We start from the raw sequence: 14,910 nt of genomic DNA, 5'->3' as shown, positions 1-14,910 counted from the left end.
TGTGTCCTTAGGAGAGGTGACTGAGAAACTGGAACAGGAGATGGGGAATTCCCAGACTGAGGCACATAGGAAATGAATGTTGCTGGCTCAGGTTACACAAACAACAAGATCCCTAAATTAATGATCCAATGATAAGCTGATAAACAGTGGTTCTTGGACAACACCAACGATGCTCACTTACAGATAAGCATGAATGTAACCTGGACTATTATTTGGTGTAAAAAATGTTTTCCTTAACTCTTGCAATATATGCAAAGCCATGCATTTTGCAGAAAATGCAAGTATCAAACCTACAAGGAAAGGAAATGCATTCTTTTACCTGGCAGTTTCCCTTCAACCTGAAGTGTGTTTGAACTCTGAGAAGCAGCTCCCTCTAATCTTTATTAAAATCGCACTTCTTTCCCATAGATTGAGCACCCCATCCCCTTCTTCACATGTGGTTTAGAGAACTGATGATGGATGGGCACTACCCACATTCCATCATACAACATGCCTATGTTGTATGTTTAAATTGTCTCAGCGCTTAACATCAGTTTCTATTAGTATATTGGTCTCTATTGCATTTTAATTTTCTATGGTTTCATAACAAATGATCATAAACTTAGGGACTACCAACAACATTCCTTTATTATCTCACCATTCTGGAAGCTCAACTGGGACTTTGCCTGGGATCTCTTGAGGTGAGATCAAGGTAGCTTCTTACCTGGGCAAGAACCTACCTCCAACCTTATTCAGATTGGAAGAATCTGGTTCCTTGTGGTTGTAGGGCTGAGACTGTATTCCCTTGATGGCTGTCAGTGGGATGCTGCTCTGCTTTGGGATCCTAAAGGACCCCCTCACATTCCTAGGGATCTGGCTGCCTCAGTCTTCACACAAACAATGTCTGGTCAAAACCTTATCCTTTGAATCCTCTGATTTTTCCTTGTGTCACCAGTCAGAGAAAGTTCTCTGCTTTTAGGGGTCCTAAGAGGTCCATTGTGCCAGATAATATGACCCATACAATCGGGAGTGACATCTTATCACAGGATCTAATTAGGAGGCATGGAATCTTGGGTGGGGCATCTTCAGAATTCTGTTTACCATGGTCTGTTCCCGATTTCCCATTATAAATAACAGTGATGGTAACTTTGGTACCAAAAAAAGAAAAAAACTATATTCATGTCTATTAATTTTGATAGAATTTTAGGGATTGTTTTACTATATTAAAGGATATTAACATTTTATGGTTCCTGTGGAACTCTGCTACACGAGGGACAATTCCTGTAAGTAGGATCTCACTGTAACTTTGCTAATACTATAGTCTCTTTTAAAAAACCTGACTTTCGATAGTTGTTTTGGCATGTCCTTCATTAACAGTTATGTTGATGTCCATGTGTTTTCTGACTGTCACCAACCGGGTGGGTGGTTGTGCACTCCATCAGAAGAATCAGAGAAAGGCGCAACTGGGTCAGGAACGAAGCTCTTTATTAATGCTCAAACACAAGGGAGACAGCATGTGGGGACAGAAATCTTAGACTGACTCAAGCAGAGGATCAAAGCTGTACAGCTTTATGGCATCTACAGAGTAGGCAGGGATGTGTTCTCTTGATGTCATCACACATAGGGGTGGGGTTTTAGTTCCTTATTATGCCTCTTCATGTGATCGTCTCATTACCACCTGAAGACTCCACCTCAAGGCATGTTTTACTCTGTGTGGAAAGGTAAATGCAGGTTATTTTACTAACTGTTCTACCCAAGCATTTGCCTCTCACCACCTGGAATCTGCCCTTCATCATCTGGGAGAGTCCCTAATGTTATTTTTAGAACAGGGCAGACTACTGTCCTGTCTCAGAGGGTTGGTATGAAGTGGCTCTGGCTTCTCTACTGACCACAGTCTCAAAAGACTGCACTGACCTCTCAACCTCTCATCTTCTGTGTGTTATCTTAATTCTCTAACCTTAAAGGCTGGTCTATGTTTTAGTTCCTAATTTTCTGGTATATCCATTAACTCCCTAAAACTCAGAGCCAGCTTGGCTGTCTTGGTTGTTCTTTCTCTGATTTTATTTTTTTCTTTTTTGAGACAGGGTCTTGCTAAGTTGCTGAGGCTGGCTTTGAACTCAAGATCCTCTTGCCTCAGCTTCCCTATCTGCTGGAATTATAGGTATGCACCACTGTGCCCAGCTTCTCTGATAGTTCTTTATCTGCCCTTTGGGGTTTAAAAATCTGTTGGGATATTCTTTCCATATTATTTTCTAAATACCTTCACTAGGAATTGATTTTTTTTTTAAGTGAAGAGGCAGTGTTTTTAATTAAAAGTGGGGAAAAAAAACTATGCTGTATACATGGATGGTTAATTTCATCTGTCATCTTGGCTGGGCAAGGTTCCCAGTTATCTGGTCAAACCTCGGTGTGGATGTTGCTGTGAAAGTGGTTTTTTAGATGTGACTGACATTTGTAATCAGTAGACTTTGAGTAAAACAGATGCCCCTTCACAAAACAGGTGGTCCTCATCCACTCAGTTAAATGTCTTAGATGACTGAAGTCCTCTGAGGAAGAGGGAATTCTGCCTCCAGCTGGTCTTGGCGTTCCAACTCCAGCTGCACCTTCAGCTCCTCCCCGGTCTCTGCTGTGGGGCACATTTTAAGAACAGACCGATCACCATGAGAAGTCCAAATTTGAGAGTCTTTATTAGTCAGGCATCTGACTGTCTCACACAACACCCCAAAAATGACTATTGGGGGAACAGCCCTGACTATAGGGTTGCAGGGGTTTTTATACCATAAGTCAATACATCAATCGTAAGTGTCTGTTGCTATGATTCAAAACTACAAACTAACATCATGAGATCTAAAATTATTAGCAAAGGGGGAAGTGGGTCAGAATGACCTTAGTTGGGTACAAATTAAAGAATGGTTACTAGCATCTAGAAAATCACTGTTGACATCACTGTTGATATGGTACATTGCTTAGGGAAAATAAGAATCAAAAAGAGAACAATTTTTCATTATATAAGAATTTTCATTTTGTGTTACCAAACATGGCATGCTAAGCAACTGATGATGGGTACAGAGGTGGGGTGTTCCCATGGAAGAAGTATTTCCTACATAACATGGAGTCTTAGGGTAAAATGCAGTCTGTTTAGTCATTGCCCATATAGCCTGGCCTATAACATTTCCATGGAGTCAAATATGTCAACCTATCACACTCTGCCCTGCAGAATTCAGATTTGACAGCCCTACAATGATGTGAAGCAGTTCCTTAAACTGTTTCAATGTCCCCTACCAACTCTCATACCCATATCCTTCTTGTTCTTGTTTCCCTGGAGAACTTAAACACAAATTCAAGGAAAAACAACTCCACAGATTTCTCCAAATGACAATGAAAGCAGTCCTTCACCATTCCAGTCCAACTTGGAGGGGATCATATTTTCAAACTTTTGAAAGAAAATAACCTATCTACTGGTATGTGTTCTGTATTTATCTTTTAAGGGAGATGAAATACTCAACAGGTGGAAGTAAAGTGAATTTGCATGGATTCCTGAGCTAAAAGAATGTCTGAAAAAGATAGAAGCAGTTGTATTATCCTACAGGATACTCTGAAATCCAAGAAAGTTTTGTGAAAAAGAAAATGGGAAGTCTATATTAAATTTGAAGTATTATCAGAATAAAATGAGCACATTAATTGTGAGATTAAAAAAAAAAAAAACCCAGATAAGAACAATGTGGAATTAAGAGTGGGCTAATAGGAAAATTTAATGTTTTGTCTGAGTAGGGGGTTGTTATGGTTTGGATATGAGGTGTCCTTCCCAAAGCTCCTGTATTAATACAGGGAGTAAAATGATTAGATTATGAGAACTATAAGCTAATCAGTAGATTAATCCATTTGATGGATTAATAATTTGAATGATTACCAGATAACTGTAAGCAGGTGGAATGTGGTTGGAGGAAGTGCATCACTAGGAGCCTGGCTTGCAGATGATATATTTTGTTCCTGGCTCCTTGTACTCTCTTACTTCCTGGCTTCATGAGCTAAGCAGCTTTCCTCTGCCATACCCTTCTGCCAGGATGCCTTGTCTCATCTCAGGCCCAGAGCAATGGAGTTCGCCAACCATGGCCTGAGACCTCTGAAATTGTGAGACTCAAATAAGCTTTTCCTCCTTCCTCCTCCACGTTGTCTTACCAGGTATTTTGGACACAGTGTCATGGAATGCTTAATATTTTGCATTCAAAATTTTCCCTTGAAAGTATGTAAAAGAGCCAGGAGTGTCTTTAAAACATCCAAACAACCATTTATTTTTCAATTAAAATGATCACAGTTTAGTCAAGCAATTTTTCCTTTATTTTTGTTAAATAAGACTCCAGAAAGTATAGTGCAAACACTCAGTAGAAAAGTTGCAATTAAGAAATGTACATTCACATTTAACATTTCAGTCCATTCACTTTTTTTAAAATAAAAATAGGACAAATTATTCAATTACTTGTCTCAATTTAACAATCTTGAAAAAGACTGGAAGGTGCTCTACAGTGTTCAGTTGACATAAAAATAGACCCGTATTGATTATACAAATCTATCATGAGAAGTTACCCAGTGAGATTGAGTTATTGTGATTCTGAATATAATCATTGTGTTCTCATGTCTACAGAAGCATCCTCAGTGAGTTTACTGTGTGGGAGAAAAGGATCCCTTGCCAGTGTCACTCTTCATCTCACCAAGGGATGCAACCCTCTCTAGCCAAACGCAGGGCATAGGAGCTTACGTGACTTTTCTCAGCAAGTAAGACAATCCAGAGGTGGGATTTGGACTTACCTTAAATCAGAATGGAATTACTGCTGAGATGGACATAATAATGACATTTCCATTTGTGTAAGTTGGAGTGCAATCAATATAAATGAGAGGATAGTAGAAAGGGGAGTTCGGGCTAAAAGGAGACGGTGCATACTAAGTGCTAGAGCTACGCAAAGCTCAGGTTCCACGGGACTCACCCTGGCTTACAGGGGTACTCTGCACCTAGCAAGCAGATGACTCAGGGGCAAGCCTGAGCGCATGCTGCACGATTTCAAATTCAAACTAAGTCCCACACAATTAGGAATTTCACGGCATGCAATTCCAGAGTGCAAATGGCTTGCATATACGCAGTTTTAACAGGGATGAAGGCAACACAGAGGGCCCCTCCACACCGGGCATGTGTGCTCCTGGTGATCAGTTGGGTCCACAATCCCGGTGTATGCTAGAGGTGCCATGGGTGTCCTTGGGATCCCCACAATGTGGGAATGGTCCCCTGAGACTTGTGCTTCATGTGCCTGGGGCCCGGGGTTGAGTGGTGGTTGCTGGTGGGAGGCAAGAAACAAGTTCTGGCTGCTGTCGGGTCAACTTCTTACTGCACCTGCTGCAGAAGGTGAACACCCACAGGATGCTCTGAGCCAGCTGTTCCTGCACAGACATCCTGCACAAGTTTATTAAGTGCAAGATATTTTGTTTAGGCTCTGCAGTTGGTCTAGGATGTCATCTCTGTTTAAACATTAATTCTCAATTAATGGCTGAAAACAGCTTTGGAAACCAACCCTCTCCGAGTCTGTACTGGTTGGTACCAATAGGAACCAACACCCAGGAGATGGCCAGGGCCCCTGGCTTGAGTGGTTGCCAAACCTCTCACCATCTATTGTAATCTCTTCCTTGCCTTATGAATGCTCCTGGGGATATCCATTCTTCATACATCCTCTAATCCCTGGGAAGGCACCTTGACTTCCTACACTGCAACAGTAGCATATAACAACACTGAATGGTTCCACAGCAGAGGAAGAGGAGCAGAAATGGGAAAGGCAACCTAAGCCCTCTCAGTGCTCAAGAAACTCCTCACCAGCAACTGGAGGCTGGGTATAAGTGGAGAAATGGCGTGTAGTTTGGGGGTGCTTGGGGAAGAGGAGCTATAATGCACTATTTGATGTCAGAGGGTCCTTCTAGAAAAACCAGCTGTCCTCCCTGTTTAAGGAGACTCTATCATTTTAGACACAATGACGGGTTGTGTTCCCAAAGAGTTTTAGAAGTTCAAGTACAATATGACCAAGTAGGAAGGGTTTTTGTTTGTTTGTTTTGTCCCAAAACCTAGCAATTTATTTCCTTCCTGGGGATCAGTAAGGTTAAAAAAGGAATGACTTAGCCAAGAGGAATTGCAGGCTCTAACTGAGCATCAAGAAGCCAAGGACAGTAGGGCCAATGTGACCTGGACACAAGCTCCTAGGACAGGGGTCAGAGTAAGCCTTGCCCCTGGAAGAGCATCCTAAGTGGGTCCTCTCCACCATGCTGGGCATAATTGTGTGGACAAGATAGTGTTCTCCATCAATTACAGATTTTAATGTTAGTAAATCCTAAATGTAACAGAAAACACAAAGGCTTGAGATGGGGAACAGAACAGGAGTTGAAGCCTGGCCCTTCCTCTCAAGACTGTGTGGCAAGCTCAACTCTCTAACCTGCAGGCCTTGGATTCTCCATGGACAGCAAGATTAATTATCATTCTATCTCCTCCACAGACAGAAGGTTTGCACCGACTGAAAAGTCAGATTTGGGAACTAGTAATGAATGTATTAATTTGTGGTCATAACAAAAGGCCCTCTGGAGACCTGTTTTAACTAAACAGGAGAGTAATGGTTGCCCTTCCCCTGTAGTTGAGTGCAGAACATAGTAAATCTAGTGACCTGTCACAAGAAACTCAGTAATTTCACGAAGAATAAAGAAATTCGATCTAAAATGACTAATGCCTGTCAAGACGGAGAACATGGGATCAGGCCAGATTGGTGACCACTGTGGTTGGTTTTCTGATGTTTGTTTGTCCAGCTAGCACTGAGCCACAATCCAAGAAGGTCACCTGTCTATTGCTGGAGAGATGAGTGCTGACATATCCTGATTGGAAAGCCTGGCTTCTAAGTCAGTTTGGGAGCTGGGGGCTGTTAGTGGTAATCAAGATTTGGCCCCCACTTGGCTCCCCATTGGGAATTCCTGCTGTATATCCACCCTGAAGTCTCTCCACAGATCCATAGATTTCCATGTGTGAAAAAAAAAAAAAAAAAAAAAAAAAAAAACAGAACCAAACAAAAATAATCAACCAAAAGAAGTAGGAGCATGTTAGTGCCTCAATGTATCTAGACCTTAGTGCTGATATTGGAGAGACTTTTTTTTGAGATGGGGTCTTACTATGTTGCCCAGGCTGGCCTTAAACTTGCAATTCTCCTGCCTGAAACTCCCAAGTAGCTGGGATTACAGGTCTGTGTCATCTCACAGAAGCTCAGGGACCATGTGGGTATTCCTGAGGGGCTGAGATGCCTCTGCCCTCTTCACTCTAATGGGGAAATGAAGTGGAGTCTCTTAGTGACAATTACCTGACTGTACTCCATTTTAATTTTGTTCTTTATATGAATCCTTCTTAATACCAAGAATGAATAATTTTTATTTTATTTATACTATATATCATACATGTGCACAGGGGCACATACTGACTAAGCATGGCCTCTACTGGAATCATTATATCTTCTAAGATAGTGAACAGGTCCAATATGCAACAGAACAGATGCATTTTTTCAAGGAAATTTAAAAATATACATATCTGAGTCATTATATGATGGGTATGTTACTGAGGGACATCTAACCCCAGAATGTAGCATCTGAAACTGGATCCGTGGTGTTTATGGAACAGACCATGGAGGTGACATATCCCCTCCCATCCTTTTCCTAAACCTTCAATGGCCTGTTACTGGCCTTCACGAAGGGTGTGAACACACAGGAGGATAAGGTAGGAAATCCCCAGATACATTCCAAAGTCCCTCTAGGTTCCTCGAGGGGGCAGCCCCTGCAGGGCTCTAACATCCTGCCTGCCCCTGTGCAGGGTTGTGCTCACAGAATACCTGACCTTGTGTGAGGGAACAGCTGCAGGGTCAAGGGGCTCCCTTCCACACACCTCCGCCTCACTGTCAGTCTGTCCAGCATCACTGAGCCTACGGCTTCCAGGTAGGGTCCCCACACAGCTCTCATCTGCCAGTAGCCCAATCACACAAGTCCACATATGAAAACCACAACTTGGAGATCATTCCTTCTGAGTCCCACACACTAACCTCCAGAATCATCTCAGTTCTATTCCCACCTTCCCTCCAGGACAGGGAGCAGGTGCTCAGGCCTCTGATAATCCAGCTGCCACCCAGGAAATGTGGTTTCAACTTATCAGCTTCTGGCTCAGTCAGCGGTAAATGGACTCTGGCTGACTTAATGGGCACAGTGAGGGACTGAGACAGCACAAGACTGAAGCAATCACGTGGCTCAGGCCTTCACATCAAACTTGGGGGAGGGAGGGAGAAGTCTCACTCAAGGTACCAACTCATATACCCAAACAACTTCTGGCACAGGAATCATTCTGTGCTCTTTCAATTAACCTTTCCACACTTAGGTAAGCGGGGAACAACTCCCCAATCCTGCCTGCTGAGCTCTGGGTCCCACTACATTCCCTAATAGGCCCATGAATCTACCTTAAGTCAATCCTGGGCAGCTCTTCCAACCCCCAGTTAAAGAGCTGTGAATGCAAACACAAACCTCAAGGTATCATATGAAGAAATAATCCCACTTCCATCATCCATTCCATTCTCTAACATTGATTTTTAACTGAAAATAAGGAACTACTGATTCAGTTGAACTTTCAAAGCATACTGTAGCCAGGGAGGCAGGATGTCCCAGGACCCAGAGAAAAAGTTATGCCAGGCAACATCCAGGCTGCCAGAGCATGGCTCAGTCAGTTTGCTCTTTATTTTACTGAACCAAATATTCTGAAATTCAATTACTTCTAAGAAGGTTTTTTATTTTTTGTTTGTGTGTGTGTGTGTGTGCACGCACGCATATACTTAAAAATTGAAGTTTCAAAACCATGTTTCTGGGGGATTACTTTACATACAGTCATCAAATCTGCAGGTTTTCAGAACTTAAAGTATTAATAGCACTTCTGGGACCTTCTCTTGTACTGTAAAAGGTACAATATATGTAAGCATGCTCTTTCTCTTCCTATAACTGTAACATGCACAATTACAGGTGCATACTTGCTTTATAAACCATGCATGCCTGTTGGACAGAGGCCCTGCATGGGTTGTGAACAAAATGCCTGGGACTTGGGGAGTTTCAGAAACCACCCTGCTGGAGAAGGGTCAGGTGCACGTGCCCAAGTGAAGCCCTCCACACACCTTGATTTCATCAATCCAAACTACTTCCTTCTAAAGTGGCCCATTTAAGCGAGTAGTCTACATAATCTTTCCAGGTTGCTATAAGAATTATGACACAAGCCTTTCTGTGAGATACAAATAAAATGCAGAGTCGCTGAAGGTTGGCTGCATCCTGCCAAGCCTGGGGCCTGAATCCTCCATATCAATCAATCAAGGCTCCTCAGCCTTTCCTGCCACACACTTGGGTTCACCCAGGCATCCTGCCCTGAGGATTCTTCTCTCACCAGTAGGCCATGGTGCAAAGTGAGGAGGACACCCTTCCACACACCAACATTTTTTAAAAACAGTGTACCATAGGTAAGCCTTGAAATGTTATGCTTCAATGCTCTGCTATGACAAACCATGCAGTTTACCATCCTAGGTCACATGAGACCAGCATTGACATTCAAGAATCAGGACGGAATTTGGATGAGGGCAGGTGCCCTCAACTCCTCCTCCTTCTCCTGACCAAAAGTGTGGGGACTTAGGTCAGATGCTGGCTTGATCTTCTCAATTGCCTGGGGCACTGAGCTCAATCCTAGGAATTGAGATGCCAGAGCTGGGTCCTCAGAGGGGTGGGAGTTTGGGAGTGGCAGTCCCCCACAGCAAACTTGTTTGCATGGCTTATCTGAATTATCAATCTGCTCAGGTCAGTCTCGTCTCTACAGTATAGAGTTACGATTATTGCTTCTATGACAGAAGGGGTCAGGAAGCCCTGGAGGCTTAGAGTCTGAGAAACACGGGCTGGCAACTGGGTTGCTGGGTGTAAGGTGTGGACCTGCCTGGGTTGGCAGGGCCCGTGGAAGCATTTGGAAGCATTCTGGGGCTGTGTTCTACTCTACAGTGTCAGGCACGGGAGGCATGCTAGGGTCCAGAAGGGAACACGCAGGGTCATTTCCCAAGGGCCACGGCATCACCGTGCAGGGGTTGATGTGGGTGCCGGGCTTTTCCTCATTTTTGGTACAAGTGAACAGGCAGCACCTGTAATTGGTGCACTATTTACAGAGCATCTTAAAATAAATAATTTAGAGAAGAATCCTACCCGAATGGCTCTAACATTTGTACATGAATATTGTACAAGATTAAAAATAAATAAGGCAATATAATACAGTTTTATCACAAATAAAAAGGAAGTTGATTTTTACCAAACCCCAAGGAACATTATGGCTAAATGTGTTCCTGACCTCACAGGAAGTAGACAGGGTTTGGAATTTGCTGATGATGGAGGAGATGTCTGCCCCTGAAGTAGAGACTTCGCCAAGGCTGCCACGTGGTCCACTTCAGAACAGTCCTGTGCCCAGAGAAGGTAGCATTGTCCCCTGCAGTGGTTTCCTCTTACCCCAACCATACCTCGAGGGCTCTGCACACACATTCGTAACCATGAAGCACTATGGAGCTCAGCTAGGACAAGGTGTGGTTTGTTGACTCCACTCAGAGTCACACAGATGAAGTCCAGGTGTCCCCAGGCTGGGATCCTGCTGATGGTTCAGGGTGAATCTGTCTCTTGCTCATGCAGGCTGTTGCCAAGTTCATCTCCTGTAGTTGTGGGAGCAACATGACTGCCTCTTTGCTGGCTGGGGTTGTCCTCATGTTCATTCACCAGTGTTGTCTTATGGTACCTCATGTTTAAACCATCTATGAGCGCTCAGTCATGGTCACACCCTGGTCCTCCTGCCCCTTCATCCATGTCTGCAGGGCCCTGTGCTGCAGCCAGCCCACCCAGAGGTCTAGGACCCTTTCCAATTCTCAGGCTCCTAACCTTAATTCCATCTGCAAAGTCCCTTTGGCAATGTAACAGAACACACCCTTAAGGCCCAGCCCCAGTCAGGGTGTGGGTATCTTTGAAAGTCACTCCTCTGTTCCTGACCTAGGTGGCCCAATGGTCAGTAGCAATGGAGGGCCAGAGACATGTGGGGGACACAGGAACCAAGACCAAGCTATGTGGTGGGCCTGTGGGTCTGGGGACAGCACCACAGCCATAATGGGAGGAGGGGAAGAAGCCCCACAGCCTGCAGAGCCCAGGGCCAGCCTTGCTATTGCCCAGCAATGTATTTGCTCGCTTTGTGTACTCCTGTCTGAACTGACTGCCTCAAATCTGGTTAGCAGAGATGAAAAAAGCCTAGTGGAAAAGGAAATGATAAAAATGACCCTTTCGGCCCAAAGACAGGAAAGCATGGGAGCAGACGCGAGATGGGGCTGATAAGGAGTGGTGGCAGGGCACCCACGGGTTCCCAGCCCTGCAGCTGGCTCAGGTGGATGCTGCCTGTTCTGAGGAGCCGCCGAAGCACCCCTCAAAGCATATTCCTATACACATGATCTCTGATGACAAGGAGAGGCCCCCGAGAGTAACTCCTCCTGCCCTCCCCTCACAGGAGCAGCCTCCACCTGCATATAGTGACACCAAAACACTAGGCCCACACAAATCAGAAATGACCACCTAAGGACAAATTGCATATTCTCCACCCCCAACGTCTGTGGTGGGGCCCTGGGGACCAGCATGGCCCTAGCCTGTGAGTTTCTCACCGCCCCCACCACTGCCCCAGGGGAAGATGCCAGGAAAATAGCAATGGAGGGCAGGCGTGGTCACAGTCCCCCCACAGGAGAAACTAGAGGCCACCTGCCTGCCTCCTGCACCATCACAGAGTCATGAATGGACAATCCTCACAGCTCCAACTGGTCACCCATAGTCCAGGGCCCCAGGTACACAGGAACCCTGCGTGCAGGCCCACCTCCCCCTGTCCCCTGCCTAAAGCTATCCACTCTGCCCACCTCTGCCCCAAGTCCTGCCTCAGCTGAGTCCTGTTGGGATAGGTAGTCAGCTTGCCCCAAGCATCATCACACCAGCTGGCCCACAAAGCTCCAGCTAAGGCCAAAGTCCCTGCTGTCCCTGCACAACCACACAACCAAGCCAGGATTGAGCTAAAGGACGCCATCCTCCCATCCTGACAAAGCTCCATACAAAGCCGGCCATACACAGGCCTGCACCTCAGGGAAGGAAATCTGGGCTCTTCTCTTATTCTGCAAAGTTGAGATCCCCAGGGAATGGGGAGAGTCCTTGGGGAGCCGTGCAGAGAAGGACCTCCAAAGTCATGAGCAGGATAGGCTTCAGCCACCTGTTCCACATAAACTTTTCTGCCATCTTTTGAAGCTACAGGTCTCTGGACATTCACCAACCAAGGTACTGGCCTAGAGCCTCTTCCCCTTTCCCACCAGCCTATTTCAAGCTGCCTCCTTCCCTGTGACAAGGTCAGAGGTCTGCAGGAGCCAATTTTCCAGTTATTTCTAGCCAGCCCATTCCTACCTATCTAATGGCTCTCCTAGACCCCTTCATCTTCATATCCATCACAACCATTAAGCACAGGTGGGAGGTCCCAGATGTCAACAGGACCACCTTCAGCTGCTCTCCTTGCACACTGAAACAGGGGCACCTGGACTCAGAACCACAAACTCTGCTAACCCTATCACCACCCGCCAGCTCCAGGAGGGCTGATTCTGTCAGAGAAACTGTCTCCCATCAAGGAAACTGGCTTGTGGTGTGATGGTCACTCATTTTCAACACAAACGGAGCCTTGATTTTTGTAATGTACAGTATCCAAGACACCAGGGGAACAGGTAAGACACAATGCTCACCCCTCTTCTCCTTTGAATACCTAGCAATGGTGCAGTAAAAGGAACACCCAGCTGTCACAGGAGCCACAGCTGGCAGGTGGGGCAGGGGGAGGATGCACAGGGGAACAAGCAGCTGGTGCTGGCCAATAATGGAGTGTGGCTGGGGCCCCCTGATGGTTCCAGGAGGCCTGCCTCTGGCATCTGGCAAAATTCTGCTCATGAGAAAAGCCAGCAGCCTCCACTCTCCATGCAGTGAGAGGCAGCTTCTTGACTCTTCCCAGACTGTCCTGTTCCAAGACCTGACCAGCTCTGTGCTGTGGCCACAGTGTGAAGAGCTCAGCCCTCATGGCCCTGCCCCATGGGGCTGACTTCCCAGTACAGTTCTTGGAGCTGCTGCCTAGGACTGAGGCTGTCCACATGCCAGGACCCATCCATCACAGCCAGGTTGCCGTGGTGCCAACTCAGGGCTCACTGGTGATGGATTCCTCTGACTCTGACAGCAAGACCTCCATGATTCTTGTTGTGTTCCTTGCAGATATTCTGAAGGTTCCAACATCCATGGTGACACTGGCCAGACCTGGGTAGCTCCACTGGGAACAGGTACGGCTCCCTATGCCCCAAAGTGGGTGGCTTAGGCACATCTCCTATTGACTCTCAGGTCACACCTGGAAAATGCTCTTTCTCCATCTCGGCCACTGTCTTCCTGTTCTGCTCATCTGGATGGTCCTGACTGGAGCCACAGTGGCCTGTGTCACCCTGGAGCATTCTTGCCCTGCATGCACCTCCAGAGGCCAACATGAGCTCTGCTAAGCTTCCTTCCCCGCTGCTGCAGGTGGCAGGTACTGGCCTGTGGGAACTGGGGGCAGCCCAGCCCTGACTGGTGGGCCTGCTGCGGGGCACAGTGGGGGCCGCCTGGCCTGGCCTCCAGCTCTCCCATAAGAACACATCTTGCGCTCCAAGTGAAGAGACCTGTGGGAGCCATTTCCATCAGTCCTGCCTTCTAGGAAGTATGTCAGCATCTCTCCCTTGCCTTTGACACTGACTTTGCCTCGGCACACGAAGTGGTAGGCACACCTCCTCAGCAGACGGTGCACCTCCTCAGTCACCTGTCATGGGGAAAAGTCAGATTACTGTCAGTCATAAGCAATGAGGTGGGGTCCTCTGGGGAATGGGATCCCCACAAGCACCATTTCACCCTATATCTCTTACTGCCCACCCTGAATGCCTAAACCTGGTAGAAGCCTGGGGACAAGACTTCCCCAGCTTGCCTGGGAGCAGGAGTCCCTGCTTCTTTGCAGCCTCCTGGTCAACCCTCATTAAGGATGACATGACCCTGCAGACTGCCCAGGGCCTATGGAGAGACCCTAAGGAGTAGCTCAGGGAATCCTACTTCCCGTTCCCCAGACAAGTGGGAGAAGCAACATTCACCAAGTGGGGTCACTGGGGTAGGGAGAGTAGTCTGGGGTACATACACAGGAAGAGAACCCAGCACCAGTGCCCAGGGGAGCCAAAGGGACTGCCTGGCTACATGGGACTCAGTTTCAGTATCAGGAATGGAGAACAGGCTGGCTGGCTCCTTGGGCCCAGGGCTCCCAGCACCTCAGCAGAGTGCAGTCTGCAGCTTCCAACCCTGCCTCTGGGAGTGGTGCCTTTAGTTGCCAGGGTTGGAGTGTAGGTGCCTCCAGAGTTCCTGGGGTGGGGGTCACCAGCATATAGAGGGCAGTGGCAAATTGCCAGGAGAAAACAGGGTCATCCCTTAACTCCCCTTTTTCTCAGGTCTCTAATCAGTATTCTAGCCCCATGAATTCATGCAACACAAAGTCAAAAAGAAAATAAGAGAAGTACTTTCTCCTCAATATAGTCCTGTGACCAGAATAGGACAGGATCTCTACTTTGTCTTGGAGTCACTTCTCTCTCTCCGTGGCTCCACCATCTTTTTAGTTAAAACAATGAAATCTGTCACAAGCCACCTTCTCATGTCCTGCCAGAGCTAGGGAGGGGCCCCTGGCATTAGGTACTAGGATGTCTGGGCAGGAAAGGGAGGACAGAGGCCCTCATTAAGTTGCCTCAAACTTGTGATCCTCCTGCTTCA

General features: G+C 46.5%; 1 protein-coding gene across 1 annotated transcript in view; it reads right to left on the bottom strand.

The window, feature by feature from the left end:
- Positions 1-4,180: 4,180 nt before the first annotated feature.
- Adcy1 (adenylate cyclase 1) overlaps positions 4,181-14,910 on the bottom strand; it is a 153,748-nt gene continuing 143,018 nt past the window's right edge. The window contains exon 20 of the mRNA XM_047560293.1: positions 4,181-13,924. Coding sequence (XP_047416249.1) covers positions 13,625-13,924 — 300 coding nt within the window. The 3' untranslated portion in view covers positions 4,181-13,624. The remainder of the gene's footprint in view (positions 13,925-14,910) is intronic.

This window comes from Sciurus carolinensis, chromosome 8 (genome assembly GCF_902686445.1).
Source record: "Sciurus carolinensis chromosome 8, mSciCar1.2, whole genome shotgun sequence".
Taxonomy (NCBI): domain Eukaryota; kingdom Metazoa; phylum Chordata; class Mammalia; order Rodentia; family Sciuridae; genus Sciurus; species Sciurus carolinensis.
The sequence above is the reverse complement of the archived record's forward strand: the minus strand, read 5'-3'. Positions and strand labels throughout refer to the sequence as shown.